General features: G+C 39.5%; 1 protein-coding gene across 1 annotated transcript; it reads right to left on the reverse strand.

Moving 5' to 3' along the window:
* Positions 1-1,370: 1,370 nt before the first annotated feature.
* On the reverse strand, positions 1,371-17,513 carry trim3b (tripartite motif containing 3b). The gene is made up of 17 exons (XM_079247780.1): positions 17,352-17,513; positions 11,518-11,693; positions 9,631-9,760; positions 8,989-9,099; positions 8,662-8,813; positions 8,241-8,421; positions 7,912-8,013; positions 7,632-7,730; positions 7,229-7,381; positions 6,267-6,645; positions 5,625-5,728; positions 5,088-5,255; positions 4,760-4,928; positions 4,338-4,379; positions 3,640-3,710; positions 3,407-3,547; positions 1,371-3,280 (listed from the first exon to the last, which is right to left on the reverse strand). Exons 2-17 carry the CDS (start codon positions 11,661-11,663, stop codon positions 3,128-3,130), a joined length of 2,301 nt encoding a protein of 766 aa, XP_079103906.1. The 5' UTR covers positions 11,664-11,693; positions 17,352-17,513; the 3' UTR covers positions 1,371-3,127.
* Between the last annotated feature and the right edge of the window lie 7,980 nt (positions 17,514-25,493).

The raw sequence follows: 25,493 nt of genomic DNA on the forward strand, positions 1-25,493 counted from the left end.
CTTTGTTTTCTCAAGAAAAAAACAGACTGTTTTGTTCAAGGTTTTTGAACACTTCTTGTCTCTTGTCCTTGGCTGAAAGAACTGTGATGCAGGGAGCGAAACAGATGGAGGTGAAGGTTCAATACTGCTTTGTTAAGGGAGACTGTCTTTCTGAAAAACAACACCTGTGGTCTGAAAACAGTTAGCTGTACAGACTGCTAAACCTGCCAGATCCTCCTCTGACTGGTGAATGGAGCCCACTGATAAGCACAACAGCATTCAGTGAGCTTTATATAGGTGTTGCCATAAATGTATGAAATGCAGGTATTCTGCAGAATGCAAAGACAGTGAATCTTTTACGGCAATGTTTGAAATACACATGTAATGCATTACCAAAATATTGCATGCATCACCCTGGCGTTACATAAAAAAAAAAAAAAGAAAACGTACTTTGTAGTCAAAGTATGAAATTATTCCACAATTATTCCAATTTGCTTTGAAAAGGAAAGTAAAGACCTCCGCATCTTTGGCAACATTCTGCTAAACTCGGCCTGTTCGCCTTTTGGAATCGCATAGTAAGTATTCATGACAAAGCCAGATTTCGCACGTTGATGGTAACAAACGACAAATCAGTAAAGTCTTTTTTTAGGACACCATTTACTCTGATGTTTACAGCAAACTTTTTTCTTTAAGAAGAACAGCCATATTTTCGCCCTTTATATCAGTGACCACATCTTTGGGGAAACAGAATACTTTTGTGTTTACTGGTCAACCTTCTTACACCGTGAAGAGCAGAGTTCCATACAAATAGGGTTTGTGGTCTGGGCATCAACCCTACTTGTATTTACAGTCCTTACACTGCTTTATGGGGATTGGATTTTGTTCAGGTTTGGGGCCTGCGGTACTGATCAAAGTTTGTTTTGCAGCTACATACTGTCTTGTTGGGGATATTTCCCTTTTGTTACAGTCCCATTGGTGGTGTTGAGACATTTTACCTGAATGGTAACTCCAAAGCCAGATGTGTCACTAATCTGGAACCTGTGTGTCTTCTGATATCAGGGTGGTGGGACTCTTTTTAAGCTTTACTTGAAGAAAATTCCAGTAAAGACAGATGTGCAGTAACCTTGCTTGGCTTGTACTTAGTAAATAGTATTAACATATAGTTGATGTAACCTGATGGTCTGCAGTTGGAGTCCTGCTCCCCTATGCTGCTGCAGCCCAGAGGGGAACAACATTGTTTCCTGATAGCCGGTCCCAAGCCCAGATAAATGCAGAGGATTGCATCAGGAAGGGCATCCGGCTTAAAGCACATGCCAAAAGTTCAACTGGTCAACGATTCACTGTGGCGACCCCTTCAGAGGGACAAGCCGAAAGGTAAACAACAACTCACATACAGCTAAAGTAGTGTTTTATTTATATGTGCTTAAGTAATTTCACACGGTTAAAGACAGACATAAAAAACAATAACAACAACGGGAATTGAATCAACGGATGAAGGTAATCTGTCATTGTAGAGTTTTCTGTCAAACAGTTAACACATGAAAAGACAGAAAATTTTCATAAAATTGTGTTGCTGTGTATTAGCTGGTGTTAAAAAGAAAAAAAAAAAAACAACCTTCAAGACAAAATTCTAACAAATAATCCATGATCAAGGTGCTTGCTGGCTACAATAAGAATATGATTTTAATGTTCAGTACCCTTTCTGATTATGCTGAATGAACTATACATAGAGGTATATATTACTCTGGCAAACAATATGACTTTTATAATATTTATATTTTGTGCAATGTCCAACAACAAGTTACAATAATACATTTTGGCAGAAGGAAACAAGAACGTTTTTCCAAAAGGGAGCTGGCAATGAAGAGGCAAAAGAAACAACAGCCTTTAGTGCTACAACGTACAATGTACAACAATGTTTGGCAAAGAGGAGACAGTTCTAATGCACCAATTAGAAAAATAATTTGTAGAAGAAATCATTAGAAAAGAAAATGAAAAATAAATTAAGTACTTTGAAAAAAATAAGATACAGCAAAAACATGTTTACAACTTGGTTTTGCGGATGTTTCCGTCCCTCAGCTCGCTACTACTTGGCATGATCTCAATTCTGTTTAAATGCTTCAATAAGTAGGCTATATAATGAAATAAAGTGGACATTAAATCCATATAAACACCTAGATGAGCATATGTTCCACTATAAGTTTGTAAGTACAGACAAAGTGCAAGAAGTCGTTAGGTCTGATTTTTATATTTGCTGTTTTGGTTATTAGAATTATATTTATGTCAAAGTTGAGCTGGTTCTGATGTTGTGCTTTACAGCTAAAAAAAAACTTGCATATAAGTCAACTCATGACTGAAAAGTAAACAGAAACGTCCAGAGCAGGATGAGAAAATAACACATTAAACTACACATTCCTGTATAATCTGTTTGCTGATTTAAACATTTGTAAGGCAGTGACAACACGGGGATGTTTTGGAGTGTGCTGGGATGCAGCAGTGTCCAAGAGGAAGGCCCAAGCTTTGTCACATCGATGCCAAAGCATCAAGTTTACAAAGAGGATGGAAACATTTTAATGTGTGCTTCTGTCTCTGTTTGCTTGGCGTGTTGCCCATCAGGTTTGCTCCAAAACACTGCAGTTTATCACCAACTGGCAGGTTTGTACTAATGGTTGTTATAGTGAAAAGCTGGTTTGTTTGTTGTTTTTTTCTTTTTTTGTCACAGCTCAACTTCCTTTTCATTTTTCCTTTTGGAAATTTGGTCAACAGCAGCAGTTTAATATTCAGGTAGTGTTCCACCACAAAGCAACAAAACTGAGAATTGTAGGAAAATATCTCATCGCAGAAGGATTTCTTTCTTATTTTATTTCTTGAGTTTGTGTTTTTTGCATTTTAGGAAAACTTTGCAAATGTTTTCTTTGATATGATTTTTTCTGTTATGGAAGGTAGAGGTTGGGGGTTGAGCTGTTCTTCTTTGGGAATATATTTTTTCATTTTCTTGTCTCTAAGTATGTACAGATTAAATGAACAGGAAATTCATTTGTGGACATTTAGCCTGTGTAAAGTGCACAGTCACAATGCAGCTCTACGTCTACAAGCAGTATGTGACATTAACTGAGTCAAGCAGGAGTTGGGGATGTCTTCCTTTAGTCTACTGTAAGTATCTGTAAACCTTGAAGCAGTGATTGCCGGAGTCTGCAACAGCCACGTGTCCATCTGAAGTGAGGGCCAGGCCCTGGGGGCCGTACAGCGGGTCTGCTGATGTGTTAATGTAGGACAAGAAGGACCCTGTGCTGTCAAAGACCTGAAACACAAAACAGAAAGGTTTAGAGTTTGTTTTTTTTATGTCCATCTGGAAAACTAAAAGACAGATTTCTAGCTGTTGTGATGTGAAGGCAGTTTCCTGTCAGAAAAAGCAAACTAAGCATACCTGGATTCTGCTGTTCCCCCAGTCAGCTACAATGATGTTTCCATTAGTATCCACAGCTACACCGGTGGGAGCGTTGAACTGGCCGTTGCCTTCCCCATGAGAGCCAAATTTAAACAAGAACTCGCCATCAGCACTGTACACCTGCAGCAGGTGGTCAGTAGGTTTTATCTCAGCGTGCACACATTACTCCTGCTAACCTAAACACTGATAAATAGGAATGATTCTGGTTTTACCTTCACAGAGTGATTGTGAAAGTCTGTCACAATGATTTCATTCTTGTTATTTACCGCAACAAAGTGTGGACCTGCATTAAAGAGAGAGAAACAAGTTGCTGTGGAAAATGCTGTCGTAACGGAGGCTTATTCTTCTGATTTGCAGAGTTTTCATCGTAGTTAGTAGATTGTTTAAGTACATTTAATTAGAACTGTAATGTTCTTATCTAAGCTAGGGAAGTTGTTGTCAGTCATTTAATCCATTTTTTTCAGAATTAGGCAATTTAAATCAACAAAAGACTCAAGGCTCTGGGATTTAATCATTCCAACTCTTCAGTGGTTGTGCATGCTTTCACTTCTAAATAACTTCATGGGGAGCTTTATTTGTGGACTTGATTGGCAGAGTCCCTCTTTCTGGAGCTCTGCGGATCTTAACGTTTAACTTCTAAAATCAAACAGGGATGGTTGCTGGATTGAGAGCAGTGAAAATCATTTCCACAGATTTTTTTTTAACAGAAATTTTACAACAAAAACACATTTATAATGGAAATAATATTTTTCTCGTATTTCTGATCAACATTGTCCAAACGCAGCCTGATCCATTCATTTGTCAACAATCCCGACATCTCAGGAGGTCAGACATGATCAGGGAAATGGGTTAGACAGAGGGCACTGCACGGTGGGATTAAGGTTGCAGCAAGGCCACACTTAGTACTTACTGAAAACTGAGCCAGATTTATTTAAGTTTGGGCCAAGTTTTTCTGAATCAGAAAACAGAAGGAAGAACAGAAAGAAAGAATAAGCAGGTTGTCAGAGATGGAGATAAGCAAAGAAGAAAATGGAGCAGGGTGGTCAGCACAGGCACAACGGGACACTGCGTGGCATGGTGTTATGCCGTCTCAGTGTTTGCAGGCTGTTTCTGCCCTTTGCAGGCCATGTAAACATGTTTACATAAGTCAGGGGGCTCACAATAACTTCTTTATCTGAAATGTATTTTAAGATTGGACAAGCAGCAAAACATGTTGCGGAAGACTGAGAACATCCAGAATCATCTTCATATTACCACCTTTTATAATGCATTTTTCTTGTTTTTCATCAAATGTGTAAGGTCTGTTTTTACACATTTAGGGCCCATTCTCACCTGCAAACTGCCTATCAGATGTCCCCCTGCCTCCAAACTTAGTTACAAGCTTCCCATTGGACTGAAAGATGAAGACGCAGCAGGCTTTATTGTCCACAGTGATGATGTGTCCATTTTTGTCTACTGCCACACCCTTGGGACCCATGAGACGGCCAGCACCTATCTTATTCTGACACAAAAAAGGAGGGAAAGATTAGAAAATGGAGCAGATGTGAAATACTTTGTTGAGATGTTGTTATGCAGCCGACTTCTATGAAATTGTCTTCAGTAGGTGTCACACAACACTTTAAACTCTGCTGTTAGCTCAGTACAATGTGTGAAATCTTACCTTGAACTTTCCATCAGAGGAGAAGATGCTGACCCATCGGTTGTCATAGTCGGCCACCACAATATCACCATTCATGTCTACAGTGACCCCAGTCGGTCTCTGCAACTGTCCTGGTGACCGACCTCTGACCCCAAAGCGCATTTTGAACTGTCCATCATTGGAAAACACCTGTAATCCGTTGCATTGGAAAGCCTGTTTGAGTTGAGCTTGGTATCGTTTTTCTGGTTGAACAGCATGTTTCTACTTAGATATGAATTAAATACTTTTTGTTGTTTCTGATGATTTGGACTAAAATGTGTTTGTTGTCGTTACAGCAGATATATCCATGAATCTGCTTGATGTGAATCAGGTCAGTGTGTGCAGTAACAGTCTGCAGACAGCTGGTGATACAATCACTTAAAAACAAATTAGCTTAAGACTGAATTTAAAAGGCTTTATTTTGATATTAACAATGTTCCACTGAGCTGCACTCTGCATGACCACACACTGGCATTAAAGGTCCATTTGCATAAAAGGTAATCTGTGCATCTGTCTCACCTGTATGCACTGGTTGTTGCTGTCAGCCACAACCACTCTGCCGTTGCTAGAAGCTGAGATTCCTTGCAGATTTGTGAATTCACCTTTTTCTCTCCCCCGAGAACCTGACGAAACACAATTACACACTCAGTAAATGTGCCATTTAATATAAGCTTTTTGTGTATAATTCATAGCATTAAAGTACTATAGCAGCGGCTGATTCTGAACAGTGATGTTTTGTTCCCTAACCATTAATAAAGTAAAAGTTTTCATCTGTTTTATTACAGCTGAAATGAAAAAGACTGGCTTGGAGAAGGTGATGCGACATGCTTGTGCAAGTTGCATCACGATTTCATGGCAGTCAGCCGGTTTAGTTTAAGAATCTGTTAAATTCTCGTGACCTCTTTTAGGAAAATTTGTTTATCTGTTTCTGCATGCCATTTCATCTCTAAGGTTTCAGCTAGATGTTTTCAGTAGGCGACGTGTTTGTGATGGACTCACATACTGAAAGCAGAAGCTGCCTGAGTGGAGCATATCCATCAAAAAACCTTTTTCATCAGGTTAAGAAACTACTTTGTGGTTAAATATCACATTACTTTTCCAAAATAAAAACATGAAAACATTTTTAAAAAAGACATTTTACGCGTTGGTTCTCCATCTTACCTACTCTGTAGATGAGTTCATCCTCAATGGGGTTCTCCTTTTTCTTTGTGGTGCTGTACATGCTTGAAGGCCGTCGCACTGCTTTCTGACGTATGTGCCCTCCTGTCCCACTGGGTGATTTGACCCTCCTCTTAACATCATCTGGAGATTGCGGCACATCTGACGGCTTGATGGCCCGCAGACGGAATGGGCTGCCACGTATCGGCTGTCCGTATAGTAACAGGGTGAATGAGTACTCTCCCTCGGAGCGTAGCGTGTACCCCACCTCATATGTTCCATTCTTATTGTCCGTTATCTCTGTCTCTGCAGCCTGGTTGCCGTCGGCAGACATTATCTCTGCTTTTAAAACAGCATTTCCTGTCCGCACGAGCTCCCCATCCTGCAGGCAGAGGTCACAAAATCCATTTTAGGACAACAATATTCCAAAAAGATACACAGCTTCACTTTCTGCATTATAATAATAATAATAATCCTTATCTCCCTTAGACAAACAAACAGCTAATTAATTTAGCCTAGAGATGTCTGATATTATCAGCCTTCTGATATTACTGATATTGCATTAAAATGCAATATAGGATATTTTTGGTATTGGTTTTTACTTTTAATGACTCAACTTTTACACCATGTGCACATATTATATATCAAACTCTTTACCTCAGTGTCCTCTTTCTCAAAATCACAAAAATATAAAAGATGCTATGTATAGTTTTCCAATTATTTTTGTTCGGCTCAACTCACTCCAAAAATGCTAGTGTCGGCTGATATTATCGGAAATTAAAAGTTGGACAAAATTGGTGTATTGGATATCAGTAAAAAAGACAATATTGATCTCAAATTTAGTCTACTGTAAGAGAACAACCAGCAATAAGCATTAATGTAAACTTTCATTAAAAGTATAATCTGAAGCTACTATTCTTTTATTTGACCGTCTCCTCACAGGATGCAAAACATAAACACAGTACTTTGTCTTTTGTTGTCACAGTAATGGTTTGATGCTGCCCAGTTGCCGCGTGGCGGAGGCCTTCTCCCGTGGCAACGGATGTGTGAGCCACGGCCGCTGTGGTGAGGAGAACACCCAGATTCTGGATGGAGCGCCGTAGACCTTCAGTCTCCACCTGGAGCAGACAGGTACAGCTTTAGCTTACGTCAGGTTTCAGCTTGTTACAGCTAATGTTCTGATGACATGATAAAACAAAAGCTGGTGGACAACAAATCAAGATGAAAAGTGAACGTTGGTTTGAGGTGACTTTATGCTAACAATGTACAACCACAAAGCCCCGCTGCTTAAAAATGTTTCATGTCGAGGTAATATTAGCCAGACCACGTGATAAAAAGAAATACCATAGAACAGATAAAAGCCAGTACCTGACAATCCAGGTGGGCATTCTGATGTGGTTTCTCTGGGAAGTCGTGTCTGGCCAGAGCTGTAACCCGCTCACTCATCTGCTTCTGAACTAGCAGCACCTACACTTTCAAAACACACACACATCTTTTATATCTTTATATCTTAAATAGTTTCTTTTCCTTGTTGTAGTTCTTTTACAAAGGTATAAATGATTTATTCCCACAGGGGTTGTGCCTGTTTTTGTTGCTGTTGTTGTTTTACCCTGCACGTAGCCAACACAGTAGAAATTAGTCAGCCCACCTCAGTTGCACTCCCGTGGCTGAGAGCCTGTTCTGTAAAGCTGCAGCTGCTCTGGATGTGTTCCTTCCCCTGGAGGAGCGCTGAAAGCTGGGTCTGCAGGACCTGTGCTCAGGAATTTGAAAGTACAGTAGAAAAAGGAACACATGAGAGCATGAGTGACAGGAGAACACACTGAAATCATTGTTCAGCTGCTTTTTTTTAGTTTAAGTAGTTTTGGAGGAAATGTTTGCATTTGTTTCACACACATTCACGCACACACCAGAAGATCACAGCGCCTGTCTGTGCGTGTTTTATATTCAGAATATGTGCATGCGTGAGCCACAACGAACCTTCTGCTTAGCAGTGCAGATGTTCTCTAGGTCTGTTATGAGGGCTGTTTTGCGCTGATGCAGCACTCGTTCCAGCTCTTCGAACGTACTGGTAATCTCCGCCACTGCTTCACACTTTCTTTCATTCAGCTGTCGAGAGATCTCACTCACCACCTCAATGGCTGCTGTTAGTTGAGGGAGCCTGCAAAATGAGCCAAAGGTTAAGTTTTCTGGAAAATAATAGAAATGACAAAAAGAAAACAACATATTCAACCATACTACAGTTACATTATACAAATGAAAATGAGATAAAAATGAAAACCCTGAGGCTCAGTGTGTTTGACAAGCGGGCCTTGCACAGATCAGCTGTGATGGTTTAGCATCCAAACCCCTAATGTGAAAGAAATCCTCTGAAAGCCCCACCAAGGTATCAAGCACCCACCTGCTGTGTATGGCATCCAGCTGCGTCTTCAGCACAGCCTTGTGCTGTTCTACGACGTCCCGCAGTGGAACAGTCACATGCTCCCGGTGTTCCCCCTCTGTGCAGTCCAAACACATGGCTGTCTCACATGACTCACAGTAAAACTCCATCACCTGCAGAGGGAGACAAATTGACTCACTATCTCTTGCTGAGCATCAGGGACATGAATATGATATCCATTTATTATTTCTTTTTTTTCTTTTTCTTTTTTTTACCTGAACAGTAAGAAACAAATAACAGTGATTAAAAAAAAAAAAAAGAAGAATAGTTTGGTGTGGTGCTTCTCACCTTTCCATCATGGTTAGGGCAGCAGAGGGGCTTCCCTGCTACTGCAGCACTGACTGACTCCAACACACTGCAAGCCTCTGGGCGGGAGCACTCAGGCTCACGCTGAAGGACCTGGTGCAAGCATGGCATCTTCATTAACATGTTGAAAGTGTTCAACTCTTTCGTCATGGCATGGCCTGTTTTCTTTCTCTCTCGCTCTCCTTCCATTAAGATTTCTAGATCTTTATTTCAAAGTCGCTTGTTTCATCCTCTTCAGACATTAGCTAAGTCTAGCCCTTTCATTTGGGTCTGCTCTGCTCTTAATATTCTTTCGTTTTGTCCTCAGGCTAACATTAATAGTTTCCAAAACATACTCAGTAAAACAGCTATCGAATTCAAAACTAATCTCAGAAAACTCATGAAAGATGTGAAAGTGTTCAGAATGACCTCAGTCTGCAAGAATGCCACTTCCTTCTCACAAGAAAAGTTCCTCAGAAAAAAAGGAGCAGACAGAGACACACACAAACGCATGCTGGTTTTTTTTTTTTTGTTTTGTTTTCTTTTCTTTATCTATTTTTTCTCAGTTTTTTTTGTTATGCAATTGAATTTTCTGTGTCAAGTGCATTGTTTCTGTTATATAAAGTCAGTAACAGAGTGTCTGACCTCCATGAGATTAGTGATGAAGAAGTTGTTCTGTAGAGCGCAAACTCCTTTCTCTGGAAGGATGGAAGTCTGCCGACACACTGGACATGAAAGTGTCAGAGACTCTGGAGGAATGTAGTTCTGGAGACAACTGTGGGGAGGAGGTGGACAAATATTTAACAGGATGCATTATTCTCTGTAGTCATAGTCAGAGAGAGAGAGAGAAATAATTGTCACCTTATCAGTATAAAGAGGAAATGCCTAAATAGTACTCCAGTCACAAGTGGAATAAAAGTCTGAATCTGAAAGCTGATACCTTCAGCAGAAAACATAGGAATTGATGGCAAAGCAAACACAAAACCAAGAGGTTAAATACTCTGTTGTGTACGATACAAGGAATATTTGTTTATGTCTGCATGTTTTTGCTTCAAGCTGGATCTGACCTTCAAGAAGGCCCTAAAAGTTGAGGTTCAACAACATGGTGCAACTTAAAGCCAAAGCCAAACTCCCTTGACACCATTCATTCAGACTACACATCATTTCCCGCCGGCTACCCAGCAGGTGATGTACAGATCCTGCCAAGCGTCGGTATTCATTGATTGCATTACAGTCCCTAAATCAGTGTTAAGGATAAGTAACTATGAAGCATAATTATATTTAGCAGCCATCTGGGCTCCGTTTTAAGAATCATTTTTAATATGTGGTGACATCCAGGTATGTTTCAACAATCCCTTAGTGTGCAGCAGTTTAGTATTTATTCTGGATGGAAATGCAAGCTTGACTAACTTCATATTCTGTTAAAACCACACTGAAATCTGGACTCTCTGTATGGTTTCTCTAACCACGCAGCTAGTGAGGAGGACTGCAGGTTGAGATGAAATGTTTTTACTTTTGTTCCTTATTTGTTCTTATTTAATATAATGTAATGGCAGAAATGTGTGTAACACTATCATACAGTTCACCACAGATCCTTTTTCTGGGCTGTCTTAATTTTTTTTGGCATCATAGCACTGCAAAGGGCATGTTTATAATATGAGAAGCATATATATGCCTTAAGTTTACATTTGAGATTAGTCACCAGCATTTTACAAGAGATTAAAAAGCAAATCAGCAGCATGACAGACAGAATAGCCTAAAGAGGACTTTCCACCACACCCTTAGCACCCCTAAAATGACACAAACTCATCCCTCCACTAAAACATCTCTATGACACCATCACGCATAGCTTCAGACAAAAATCTGTTCACCTCAGCAGGACTCCAGATCAGCTGTCCTCCAGTTAAACCGGGGATTATAGTTGCCTTGTGGTGGTCAAATGCCCCTCAAACAGCATGGAAAAAGGGTTTATCTCATACTCTGCGGCAACGCAAAACCTGCTCTGTAAATATTTGTACGGATTTAGACGTAAACCAGTTTAAAACATAGCATGCCACTATTTTTTTCTCCATCCACCCTCCCTGACCTACAGCAAGTCTTCCACAAGCCTCCTCTGCTTTGCTGGGCACGAAGAAGCTCCAGTGATTTTGCCCGAGGGGGTGTTGTCTTTCTCGAGGAACTGTAGATTGAGCCTTTATAACTGTGTGTCCAAACAATGAGCCTTTTTCTCAGACTGCGGCCTTTGACACAGAAATGTAACGGTCTCTACTGCTGAGGAATGCATTTATCCCAGTAGAGAGGAGCACTAAGATGTTTGATTGTGTTTAGGGAATTGCAATATATGAGGCCCCTCTGTTATAAAAGCGGGGCATATAAATATGAAAAGAATGTTACAGTAGAAGACATGAAGCAACGAGTACTAGCTACTTTAAAAAGAAGCCAATGAAAGAGCAGACAGTTGGAACAAAGCAGGTGAGCAGAGACTGACTTGTTTGTGAAATGCTAATGCAACAGAGAGCAAATGTTATTTACCTTTCACAGAAGGTGTGCAGACAGGGTAGCACCTTGGGGTTGCGGTAGTGATCCAAGCAGATGCTGCAGACCAAAAATTGCTTGTCTATCTGACGCACCACAGGGCTGGTGCTGCCAGCCTCACGCTTGGCCATTGGAGAGGACATTTAAAGCCGCAGATAACGACAGCAGTCAACCTGCAAGAAGGCAAAAGTAGATATGTGAAACTTGTCAAAATAAACACTCACATCTCCACTCCAGCTTTTCTACTCTGTGTCACTTTTAGTGCAGCTAATGCTGAGCAAACGTCCTCATGATGTACCAGGAACCAGAGTTAACAAAGCTGTCTAATTCCTTAAACAGTAAAAAAAAAAAAAAAAAAAGCGAGTTCATTGTTATGCTGTTATTTCTAGGTTAAAACCAGACAAACGACTTCTGAGAGGGCAGGCATGCAGAAGTCCTGAGTGTGCACTGTGCATGCAGAAAAACTTGTATGGTTATAAGGCAGTTCAGATTTATGTCTGCTTTAACCCAAAATGAACAAATAAAACAGGAAAAGATGTGCACATGCACACAATGAGAGGGACCTGTTGCAGCAGGTCCAACCTGATTTTAAAGTGAATGTACTGAGATATGGCAGTTTCCCTAACAAAACAGCTGTGTGGGAAAACATGTGCAAGAATGCACACAAGACCCTTTCATTAGGTTTATAGAGCAAATATTAAGATTATGCAATAAATGAAATGTCATTAAAGCTGCTGAGGACAGCTGAGGTAAAGCAGGCGGAAATTAAAAGCTTCAATTGCCCTGAAGATAAAAATGAGTCGAGCATCAGATAGCTCTGCATGTTATTTTCAGTTTGCAGAAGCACATCAAATACAACAGCAATTTCCAACACACAGCACCTCCTATGCAATCGATTCAAAGGAATATGCTTAAAAGGTCCCACATTAAACAGCAGAAACATCCAGAAAAAAACAGCAAAAAAAGATGGAAATATACACAGAAGAAAGACAGAGAGAGTCTTTGTGTTCATCATTCAGTCTGTTTACAAATGACTTCTGAGTTTGTCATTTGACCCTTAGATTATAAAAAAAAAGGTTTACAGGCAGGTAAGTAAAATTTATTCATATATATAAAGGATTATGAAGCAATGGTTTTTTGGTTATGGGAGAAATAAACTCTTAGCACTTATAATTACAGATTTGGTGTAGCCAGTGACCTGTGAGTCTTTCTTTTAGATCCAGATGTAGAAGTTATGTATTTTTTCTGCATTATAAAGCTCAGCCAAAGTCGATAATTATTTATTATTATTATTATTATTATTATTATTATTATTATTATTATTATTATTATTATTATTATTATTTAGCCAAAAAGACTTAATGCAGATCCATCCATCTTTGATTTGACCATGAGATTTATCACGAGTTTGAAAATTCTGCCTATAAAATGCAGGATGCTCCAACATGCACGTTTGAAATCCTCCTGTATTATGTCAATTGGATTTAAATATTTTGATTTCTTTTTTCTTTTATTTCTTTTTTATTTCAACTATTTGTTGATGGATTTTGTGTGCCAACAACTGTAACCTGTTCATTTTTATTTATTTATTTAGCCCAAGTTTAACCAGGAATGTCCCATTGTGACCATAGAACTTTTTTTTTTTTAAGACAGTCTTAACTAAAAATAGCTGAAGTACAACCCACAAACAGAGACAGCCCCAATAACTTAAGCTATGAAAACGAAACATAAAACCACACCAAGAATCCTATCAAACTATATATCATTGTGAAATATATCATTTTAGACCTCCATGTCCCTGAGTGAATAAACCAGTACAAAGTTATACCACAATCACCACCACGCTTGATGGCTGGTTTTAGGTTTTCTTCCCTAATTGTCTCTGTAAAACTTTGCTATGGCAAAAAGACTCTGTCTTTAATTGGCCGTTTTTTTTAACCTGATGATCAGCTAAATACAGTTTTGCTCAAACAAGCTTATTCTGAATTCTGAGGTTTTTTTAATCTTTCTTAAACCTTTCTGTCATCATTGATGCAAGGACACTGACACCAGCATTCGCAGGAGTTACACGCAGATGCTATGATATCATTTGTGTCAGTAGGGGAATTTTTTGGTCCAGCAGCCTTTTGTTAGGCTCAGTTTGCTGTTTTGTTACATTTATTTATGATAGAATTACAAAGTAATTTACAATATAAATCCATAAAACTATAAAAGCAAGGCATGAAAATGATCCTAAATTAAAATAACAGATCTGAGCAGATGCAAAGATTTTCCTAAACTTGAATAACTTATTTTCAGAATTTCAGATTTTCTTTTTAAATTAAAGTGTTTGAACAAATCTTTTTGACACTACTGGTAAATTCAAAGACATCCACTATCATTAGACCTGTAGGTTATAGGAAATTCTAATGTCATGTTTTGGCTTCATCACACCATGCAGCATGTAGGTTTAAGGTTAGAAAAACTTCAATCTAGGCACTGATTTATCAGAATATGTCCTTCCCTACATAAATATTTTAATGAAATAGAAGCAAAACTCTGAGATCATCAGAACAGAAGAGCCTGACATAATCTCAACCGTTGCAAAATCCCAGCTGCAGAGCTAAATATTCTGCCTAGCAACACAAACCTGTGCTGCTTGGATTTGGCCCACTTCCATATTTATCTACAAGCACCAACCTGTACAGCAAAGTAATTACATTAGAAAATATTCTATGTTCTTTTGAAACACATGATCTGTAAATGAATTATTATGTCATTTAAGACTTTTTTTTTTTTTTTTTTTTTACAAAAATGATTAACCCCACACAGGCCTTACTGTATGATGTGTTACTTCCTTGCTTGACTTCACTGTTGCCTTAAACCAGCAACTTTCTAAATATTCTCTGTCCATTTTTATCTCAGTGTTGCCAACTGTCTCCAGCAGTGTAGCTCATCCATCCACATTTTCTCAGTAGGTCAGCACATGTTTTATTCATGTGTCAGTCAGACATGCACTCATTTGCTCAAACAAATTCAGCGATGAGCAACAAAGCAGTTTGTATCTGAAACTAAAATGGCAAAAAAGAAATACAATGTGATTAGGAGCTTTGCAATGAAAAGGACAAATGCATTCATGGATCAAAACAAAGGCAAACACACTGACAATCATCATCCCCCATCAGTATTCCCCTTCTGTCAGCACATCTGTCACTGCTGGATCTAATACAGCTCTCAATCCCCTATGTCCCATCTCTGCTCATGTCCTATTGTCAGTTGTTACCGACATCCACACACACAAACACGAACATACAATCAGGGTGATTAAGAGCCAAGCTGTATCTTTCCAGTCTTAGCAGAGAGGATCCAATGACATGCAGCCTTTATCGTGGGAGTGTAAAGGTCATGTTTTAAGCTGCCAACCATGAGAACGACATATCACATTCACACTCTGGGTAGAAACACAGAGGGGGTCTGAGAGAAATGATAGCTGGTAAGTAGCTTATGTTTTGTGTAAATAGGAATATTCTTTGTTCAGTTTTGTGCTTTCAATTTCTGATCTTATGCCAGAGTGATGTGGCTTTAAATCCACCGTATACTGTTTTTATATTTTATCTCAGGTACATATCTTTACGCAAATAATACAAAGGATTCTTTAACAGATCAGTCAAACATTCAGCGGGAATTTGTCCTCAAAACTGGGATAAAGATTTAAAGAGATCAGTATAAATGTGATTAAGCATTTTAAACCTCCAGTTTTCCCATGTTTTATTACATTTCAGAAAAATTCAATTCAAAGTATTAGGAAGAAAATCCAGTTGTGTCTTTTGGATTCAGAGAAAAAGTTTGAATCTCTCTCGAGTGAAACAAGTGATGATCAACTACAAGATGATTTATGTACTTCAGTATGATTTACGTTTCTGTGTATTTTTTCCCTATCACACCATTATGAATGATGGTTAAACTAAAATAAACTGTAAGCTTTGCTGCATGAGTGAAGTAATTGGTGTCCAAATAAATACAGCCAATGGTTTTTCTTGTGAAAGACCTCTTTATATAAAGAATCAGGAAGAAGGATTCATGATAACTACAATAAAGATAAGAAAAGAAATATAATAGATTCTTTTAAATTCACCAGTATACACATAAATCAGCAGAAGACTGAAATTTCAGCTGTACATAATTTAAACCCTTTTGTTAAGGTACAATCATCTGAAGCATCATACAGCTGTCTCTGACATGCCTCTTTACCTTGACTGCAGTCCACTTGTATCTTATTGAATAAACATACATGAGTTTGTTTTTTTTTTTTTTCTAATCAATCTACACACAACAATGAAATGAAAGCAGGTTTTGAAATGTTTTGGAAATGTTTGAAAAAGAAAAACTATTCTTACACACAGGTCCCAAATTAAAACCTGATATCATGAGGGCCCCGAAAGAGGTTTTCAAGCAGGGTTGCTCTAGATTTCTCTACATCTGTCTCTCCCTCTACTCTGACTGGTTTCCTAGTTCCTACTGCAAGTTAATATGCCAACAGCATGACCATGGCCTCATGTGTTTGACTGTATGGAAGGTATTAATGAGGTGAAGGTTAGTGACTGGTTTACTGAAGAAGTGGAGCACTCATGGATTCCCTCTTGAAAGGTTTCAGTCCACAGATCTTAGTCTTGACGCATCCCTGTCTTACTGATCTATAAATGTTTGCTTGACCTCATGGTTTCATTTTTCCCTCTGAGCTCCTCTGTCAGTTGTGTCAGATGTGTGTGCCTTTCCAAGTTAAGATAATCTGTTTTTGTGAAAATAACAACACTCACATTTTCTTTTTAAAAAAAATCATAATTTTCATACGAGCATTGATTTGAACAATGTAACTGTGCACACAACAAGATGTAACAAAACAACAACCCTTGTATGTTCTACCTTCATCATAAACACACAACTGTTATCTCTGCATGCATGGAAGGTAATATTACTGCGTGCTCTTTGTTGTGTTTATTCAGCAAACTTTGTTCAGAGATATCCCTATCTTGATTCACGCTAACTTAAACTCTTAAGTAGGTCACGATTCTTCAATTTGACGCTCTTAAGTAACCATGACCAGTTAACTGACAGGCTTTAAAGTGAGTGAAGGCATGCTGAATTGAATTTAAGCTCTGCAGTTGGATACAGCGGGAGAAGATGAGGTCTAGCTGCGACAGGACTGCAAGAAGCATTAAAAAAATGTATTTATAAAAAGAACCAGCTTGTGGAGAGCTGACATTAATACCATGAAAAAGGAAAAGTGTTTTAATTCCCTTGGCTGTAATAAACACAGTAATGAGAGCAGCAATGTTGCTGGTGACCATAGTCTAGGTAATTCCCCAAAACTCTCAGGATTTCAGCATTTGCATGTGTAACAAATTGTTTGTATGTGTGTTGTACAGTGTATGTGTGACACAAAGATAACACCCAGGAACACAATGCTTCTATTCACAGCAGGCTTAACAGAATACAAAAGCAACTCATTCAGAAGTGAAACCTCGGCTGTTGCTTTATCGTACAATAGGATCCTTACAACTTATGTGTACCTGTCACTGTGTCTCTTACTGCACACATGCAGGCATGAAGGGGAAATAAATTACATAGGCAAGATAGGAAGTTAAGTGTCAATCTCCCAGTTTAATAACAGGATTAAAGTCAAAACAGTATTTCCTTTGTTTTCTGCTTACTGTGATGCACCTGACAGTCTGTACAAACATGCAACCTCACTCCCCTTCACCGTACAGACAGCTGAATGGACACTGTGAAGTCACAAGCATGTACCTAGCAAAGGCCAAAACAAAGACAGAGCTGACAAAGACACTACCTACTGTCATCGGAGTGGAGATCAGATTAAAAGGCTTCATGGCTGCTCCGTTTGCTGCCCTGAAGAACCAGCTCATTAATGTCTCTCCCCCCCTCGGCCCCACAGTCCACTTTTCCTCTTCCCTTTTCCTTATCTTGCTTTTCCTTTTCCCATGTAATACACACACTCATGCACAAACCCTCACATACTGAAAAAGGCTGAGCACAGATGACAACAGAGGGTGGGACTGGAAATTGAAAGGCCCTCCTACTGTCAGAGCTGTTTACAAGCATGATCTGACTGGATATCCTCCTACTGCCATGCTCTGATTGGCTGGGAAACTTAAACTAGCAAGAATGACACATTGCATCATAGGCCAACAATTTGTACTGGCCAGAGGGAGTGAGAGGTTGAGATTGCAAGAAACAAAGCCTGTCGATAGAGCAATCTTGGCTCCAGGAACATGCAGTGTTGCACATACTGCAGCTTATAGGCTACTAACACTGTTAATGCTTTACACTATAACATACACAGATGCATGCTGGGGACTTGAATAAAGCAGAAAAGCAAAAGAAAATTAGAGCTAAATATTTAGGATGGTCCCCAAAAAAATTAAAAATAAAATGACAATCTGGACTAAATGCCTCTTTGTCCAGCAAACAGACATGCAGACAGCACCACTGAGAAAATCTGTTGCTATATGATATAGTCTTGCAGATAATCCTCTGTCCTTACACAAGGTGACAAAAATATCAATCTGCATTTAATCTCTGGGGATTGAGTCCCTGTCATTTCTCCTCCCCCACTCTGGTTCCTCTGCACCCACCTACACACACACACACACACACACACACACACCTTTCCAAAATCCCATAATTCTGATCTCATGAGTTGGACTGCTGCGGTGGGTCTAACAGGAAGTCAGTGATAAGAGGATAAAGAGACCACACAGAGAATGATACAACAGTACCTGACTGAAGGCGATTTATTGATGACTCACCTATACTGTGGCACTGTTTTAAATGTTTGGTTTTTTTTTCCATGCATGCAGCCTCATATAATGTATATGATAAATTATTGCAGTTAAACAAACTTGAAATTCTCACTGAACAACAGTCACATGACCTGATGCTTATTTTCCCCAAACTAAGTCAATTCCTACTAATATTTCACTACTGAGACTAACCATCTAACATGAAGTCTTGAGCTTTATGTTCTGTGGCAAGCAATTAAAGAGGGGGTGTCTGACATGATCAGTACATCACGCAGCACTCCAGCTTTTGCAGCCTTTTGACTTGGAACTACTGCAGTGTGAATTTGATGGCCTTACTGGCTTACTGCTGAGCTTTTCACTAAAAAAATAAAAGATTTCTATCAAAACATATGACTTCTAAAAATATTCAAGCAATTAAATGCCACTGGCACTCACATGGAGCCCCATGGAGCAAGTGAAGATTGCATAATAGGAGTGTTCTAGTCAGAGTTGATTACAAGATAAAGCACAATTAATGAACATGATATTACATATTTCCACATATAAAAAGCTTTACAGTAGAAGTGCATGTTAAGATTTCTAGTTGGGTCAAAGCTTTAATTAGTAAAAGTCAAGCAATGAAACCCACCATCATCCCTGATCTAAAGGGTTTAACAGTGTAGTATTGCAGTGTGCACATCTGGACAAACAGGAAGACATCAGCAGAAAGCCTTGGTGGAGCTTCTTGGGGCTTTTAGGAAACACGTTCCTAAAGTTAAGCATGAGGTTGGTTTAACCATGTTTAAGACTTGTGTTATACTCATTTAGTGGTATAGCATTTGATGTGTTGGGAAATGGAGAATGCATTCACTAAACCATTAGTAAAAATAAAAAAAAAAACAACTCAATAAAAGATAAAAAGAGGATGGTTTCTACAGCAGAGCACAGACACTTAAACCTCAAAATCCATAATGGACCACTAAGGTATACACTGAGGGCTTACAGTGGTCCTCACAATGCAATCCATAACTAAAAGAGTTTGAGACAAACGTGGGAAAAATACCCCAAAGAGTTGAAAGACTTTTGACTGCTACAAAAAAAAAAAATCCCGAAATAAGCAGTAATACTAAGGTGATCTCCTGTGATGTACTGGCCAAGCCTCCATGTGATGTTTGGCTTCTCTTCTTTCTGTACCTTGTACACCTGACAGTCACACACAATATGACAAGAACGAGGGTAAAGGGTGTGCTGCTGTACTTTACAGATGTACCTTTACACCTGGTTACTTGTATTTTTTACTTGATCCTGTTTGTCATTTACTCCTCCTTACACACTGTTACACACTGCATCTACCTGCTGTGGCCGGCAGTATATATTAGTAGCAAAAGAGATGTGTGGAGGATAAAAACAAGATAGAACAAAGACGAGGGACTTGAAGCTGTGTATTCACGCACATTGAACGACTACGGTTCCTGCGTAGCAGCACATGAGTGTGAACTCTTGGGGGCTACAATGACAGTGTTAGAGTTTGACAGCTCTGGGCTGAGCACCATCCTCCACACATACACATTCAGAGAGTCAGCTGTTCCAGTCTGAGTCATACTATACCCCACCTCCCGCTTTGCCACTTCACTGCTCACATTACACCAATCACAAACTGAGACACATACACCTCCTTCTGAGGGTTAAAATCTTGTAGTTGTTCCCATAAAGACCCACAGATACAACAGCACTCTCCCACAGTTCATATAGGCAGTCTGCCCTATCCTCATTAGCATGCTTGCAAACTTCCATTCTTCTGCACAAGCTTTTCTTAAGCCTCCACATACATACATTTCTATATATAGAGCTATCAGTTCGCATCCCTTTCACACCACTGGCAGGCACGTGCCCTGAATGGCACACGCAGCCTGCAAAAGCACAGGGATCTTCAGAAAACCAAGAGACTCAAAGAAACTGAGATCAAGCTATATGCTTAACATTTATGTAAACCTGTTTTTCATGTCTTAACTGTTACACATATGACATATGCAATGATTTATTAGAGCATAATTACATTTAATGATGCACATTTACTCCATCTGTATGTGTGATTATATGCAAATTTAGGAATTAAAACAGAGCAAGGTGACCTGCACAATGCTCATAGACACTGTAAGGTTTAAAGGAGATCTACATCATACAGTCATACTATAGGATGTGTAAACATTTTAAATGAAAGGTGCAGGATTTTTTTTTTTTTTTTTTTTTGGCAGCTCATCACAAAGATGTCGAGTGTTCATGCAAATCGCCTGATGGAAGGTTGGAAAGGTGATACTGATGGGTTCTTTCAAACAGCGAGGCAGTTTTTCGGCTGCTTCAACGTCACTGCTTTGCCTTAGGTAAAGCAGGTGTGTGAGTGTAAATTAAGTGTTGAAGGTTCCACTTCAAACAGATGTCAAATAGCACACAAACAAATAAGTAGACTACAGCAAAAAAAAAAAAAAAAAAAAAAGAATTCACTCATGGACATCTCTATGCAAAGTGCTTTCATCATACATGTAACTAATCTTTGGTTTCACTCTGTTCATTGTTTGTCACAGAGGCCTGCATAAGCTGTATAAAAGCAGAGCGTTATTAAATCAGATGTCAGTGCAAAATGAACCCAAAGGGAAAAAAAAATTGACCTGTCATGGTCAATAGAAAAGAAGAGGACTAGTCAGCGAGTTTCTCGTACATTAAGGACCTGACATGTGGAGTAAACACCGAAGAAGACCGGGAGGGACTTTTCCTCTTAGACTCGTACAAAAACTGGGATCTCACAGGAGATCCAGATAAATTTCTACCAGCGCACCACAAAAAGTGTGTGAAGATATGGATGCTTGGCGTGGTTCTCCAGCCTCAACTTGGAGAAAAACTTGCAGCAGATCATCAGAAGTGCACAAAAGATCATCAGTGCCCATTAGTCTCCCCTGGAACACATCTACTCTGTCCAGCTAAGAAATAGTTGAAAGGCTCTGGTGTGACTGCACACACCCTAGACAAGGTCTTCTTGACGCCCTCCCTTCTGGCAGGCTCAGGGTCACGAGGGCAGTTTCTTCCCCAGAGCTGTTAAAGCTCTGCTGAAACCCTGAGCTGAGGCTTTTTATTGCTTGTCTTGTCATGTTATTCCTTGACCTTTTAATGACTTGTTTCCCTTGACCTTTTATTCCTTATTGCTGCAATACTTTTTATGACGCTTACATATTTATTTATTACAATATTTTATGCTGGTATTTATGGAATTACTATTAAAGACTATTTACTTGTCTAGAAATGTCCAATGACAGCAAAGACTCGACTATATTTTATTCTATTGTGAAATCATCACCTTTAGCTTGCTAAACTTAAGTCCTGGTCAGAAGCATTATAGTCATCATTTTCAACACCTTCAGGAATAAATGAAAATGAGTTTATTCATTCATTCATTCATCATCCTAACTGCTTAGTCCGATTAAGGGTCGCGAGGAAGCTGGAGCCTATCCCAGCAGTCTTTGGGAGAAAGGCAGGGTACATCCTGGACAGCTTGCCAGTCCATCGCAGGGCATCTTACCCTTTGTTAAGATTATATTCTATAGTCATTTAGCAGACGCTTTTATCCAAAGCCATTTACATACACACTCATACTGCAACTTGCAGTTTAATGTCTTGCCCAAGGACACTTCAGCACATAGTCTGGGGAAGCCTGGAATCAATCTCCCAACTTTCAATTCGGAACACAACTGCTCTTCTTGCTGAGCTACAGCTGCTACAGAATTTAAATAAGAGCTTTGAAGGGATTAACATGATCATAATTATCAGTGTTCTTGAAGCCTAAATTATTTAGTGGATGGTGTTTTGTACATAGAATTGTCCAATTCCAGTCCTCGAGGGACTACTATCCTGCAGGTTTCTTATATTTCCCTGCTCCAACACACCTAATTAAAATCAAATGTGTCTCCCCAAAAAGTTCTTCAAATTCTGCATTAACTTGTTAATAATTTATTAATTTGAATCAGGCATGTTGAAGTTAGGAAGCACCAAAATCCTGCAGAACTATGGTCCTGTTCATTCATTCATACATTTGCTATACCACTTAGTCTAATTAAGGGTAGCGTTGAAGCTGGAGCCTATCCCAGTAAGGATACACCCTGGACAGGTTGCCAGTCCGTCACAGGGTCTATATGGACCGCTATTCTTGGAAACCAGAAAGGGGTATCTATGGTTTATCTGAATACATATATATAAAAGCTACAAAACAAACATTAATGATTTTGAAATCCCTGTTTTATTAGAATCCTATCAGGTAATCTTTTGTAAAAAAAAAAAAAAAAAAAGCTTTAAAAATACTTTGAGGAAGTGATGTTAGAAAGAGACCCATGGGGAAACATAGAAACTCTTGTCTTGTTGACCACTCTAAGAGCTTTTTACACTGCAAGTATTCACACATACTCGCTTTAGTGCTATGTGTTTTATCCCATCATACAAACATTTATATAGAAATGAACACACCAGAGACACATGGGACGGATGAAGTTCGATATCTTGCTCAAGGTGCTGCAGTTATGCATACTTTACACACAGCAACACCAAGCTTTGAGAGACGGATACATGAGCAATTCAGGGGATCACACGGATATAGCCTCCTTCATCTCTGAATATATTTAGCATATCCAATATGTGAACACATCATCACAAGCTCCTAATATGTGACCAACTCTGAGGAAAATAATCTTTATTTGCTCATGTTTGAGGTAAATTTTGAGCATCAAGCATATTCGCTTGATGTCAACATTCATCAGTCTTGAAAGGATTTCACAAAAAACACCAGAAGAGAATCTCCAGGTATGACGCCTGCATAATAACAGAGGGTCTATATGCATACATATGTTATGGTAAGCAAGGTAAAATGTGTTCAAAAAGAATATTAAACAAAATGTGTTTTTCCCTCCTGTTTCTCTACTCGCCTTGAATCTTCCTCCCTTTCCCACTACAAAGAATTATTATAGTGAAAGAGGAGCATGTGCCACAGGGCAGAGGAGCTGATCCTGAAATAATTTGTTCCTTTAAATAACTGAGGGAATAGAAGCCCAGAGCTAAACATACATTACATAGCTAGTTCTATCATGATAAAATCAGACCACAGCGTTGTCTCAGGTTGGTCAAAGTGGATTTGGACATTCTCTTTCAAGTGTAAGTAGGGAGGTTGAACGTTTGTCATCAAATGGATGATTTCAGAAAGAATAGGTCAAAAGTGTTGTTTATGTAAGAGGCAAAGATGGCCAAAAAAAATAAAAGGACTTAGCTATAGGCTTTTTGATCCTATGTCCTTCACATTACAGTAACACACACACACACACACACTACGTTAAATACAGTGAAGGATGCCAAAGAAAATACTGAATGTCTTTTCTCATCCTGCTCATTCAAAGCATTTTGTCATTGAATGTTAAATAGCATTACAAATTCCAAGCAGTGTAAAAACAAATTTAGTAAAAAGGGATTATTAATCCTATTCTTTTTGTGTCATTATGAAAGGTTTGTTATTTGCACATTTATTCAACTCCCAGATTATGATGCATGAAATATGAAGAAGTTTGACCACGTAGAAATGTCAACTTAGTTTAATTGATACCCAAAATATCTGCCTGGCGCACACAAACACAGTTATTAAATTTAATTAATATATTTTATGACTGTGATGTACATTTCAGTGCTCAGCATTCTGTGACACTCCATTACTGCTATAATAGCTGGGCAAAAAAAACAGGGTGGCCTGCGGCTGATGACTAATATGTTACAATACAAACTTCTATTATGTTTAGTCCTTTAGCAAGGGGGATGTTTGTATCTTCACTTCCCGGTCCACGTACAGTGGGATTGACTGACATCAATGCAACCAAAATTATCAACTGGACTGACCTGATCCAAGCTGTGCAACATGAGCTGTCTATCAACATAGTAACTCAGAGCTAACACTCAGGAATGAAAACAAACGTGAACACACACAGACATAAAGGTGTAAACAACTTCTGCTGCATACTGTGATGTCAGTCGGAAAACACGTACACACATGCTCAAACAAGACACACAAGACAGTAACAAAAATCAGTTGGAGGAGTCATTTAAGTATTATTTTTTCCCCGAATATTATTTATTTATTAATTTATATAACAAGACTATAGGTGCCATGAGTATATACACATGTATGCACACACACACACACTCATATACATATTTATAGGGATGTATAGGGAGGTGTCCAGAAGGCATCCTGACCAGATGCCCGAGCCACCTCAACTAGCTCCTCTTGATGCAGAGGAGCACTGGCTCTACTCTGAGCCCCTCCAGGATGACCAAGCTTCTCACCCTATCTCTAAGGGAGAGCCCGGACACCCTGCGGAGGAAACTCATTTTAGCCGCCTATATACAAGATCTCATTCTTTCGGTCACCATCCACAGCTCATGACTATAGGTGAGGGTAGGAACACAGACTGACTGGTAAATCGAGAGCTTTGCCTTCTAGCTCAGTTCGTTCTTCACCACGACAGACTGGCACACTTGGAGCAGGACCTCATTCCCGACCCGGAGAGGACGATCCACCCCATTCTGGCTGAGGACGATGCTCTCAGATTTGGAGGTGCTGATTCTCATCCCAGCCGCTTCACACTCAGCTGCAAATTGCTCAGCTGAGAGCTGGAGATCACGGGCAGCTGAAGTCAACAGGACCACGTCATCCACAAAAACCAGAGACCCAATCCTGAGGTCACCAAGCCGGATCCCCTCAACACCTCGGCTGCGCCTAGAAATTCTGTCCATAAAAGTTATGAACAGAATCAGTGATAAAGGGCAGCCTTGGCGGAGTCAAACCCTCACCGGAAATGACTCTGACTTACTGCCAGCAATTCGAACCAAGCTCTGACATCTGTCGTAAAGGGACTGGACAGCTTGTACAAGGGGGTCTCGTACCCCATATTTCCAGAGTATCCCTCACAGGAGTCCCCAGGGAACATGGTCAAATGCCTTCTCCAAGTACACAAAATACATGTAGACTAGTTGGGCAAACTCCCATGCCCCCTCCAGGACCCCAAAGAGGGTATAGAGCTGGTCCACTGTTCCGCGACTGGGACGAAAACCACACTGCTCCTCCTCAATCTGAGATTCAGCAGTCTTAAGGACCCTCCTCTCCAGGACCCC

The sequence above is a fragment of the Telmatherina bonti genome, assembly GCF_933228915.1.
Source record: "Telmatherina bonti genome assembly, chromosome: 10".
NCBI lineage: Eukaryota > Metazoa > Chordata > Actinopteri > Atheriniformes > Telmatherinidae > Telmatherina > Telmatherina bonti.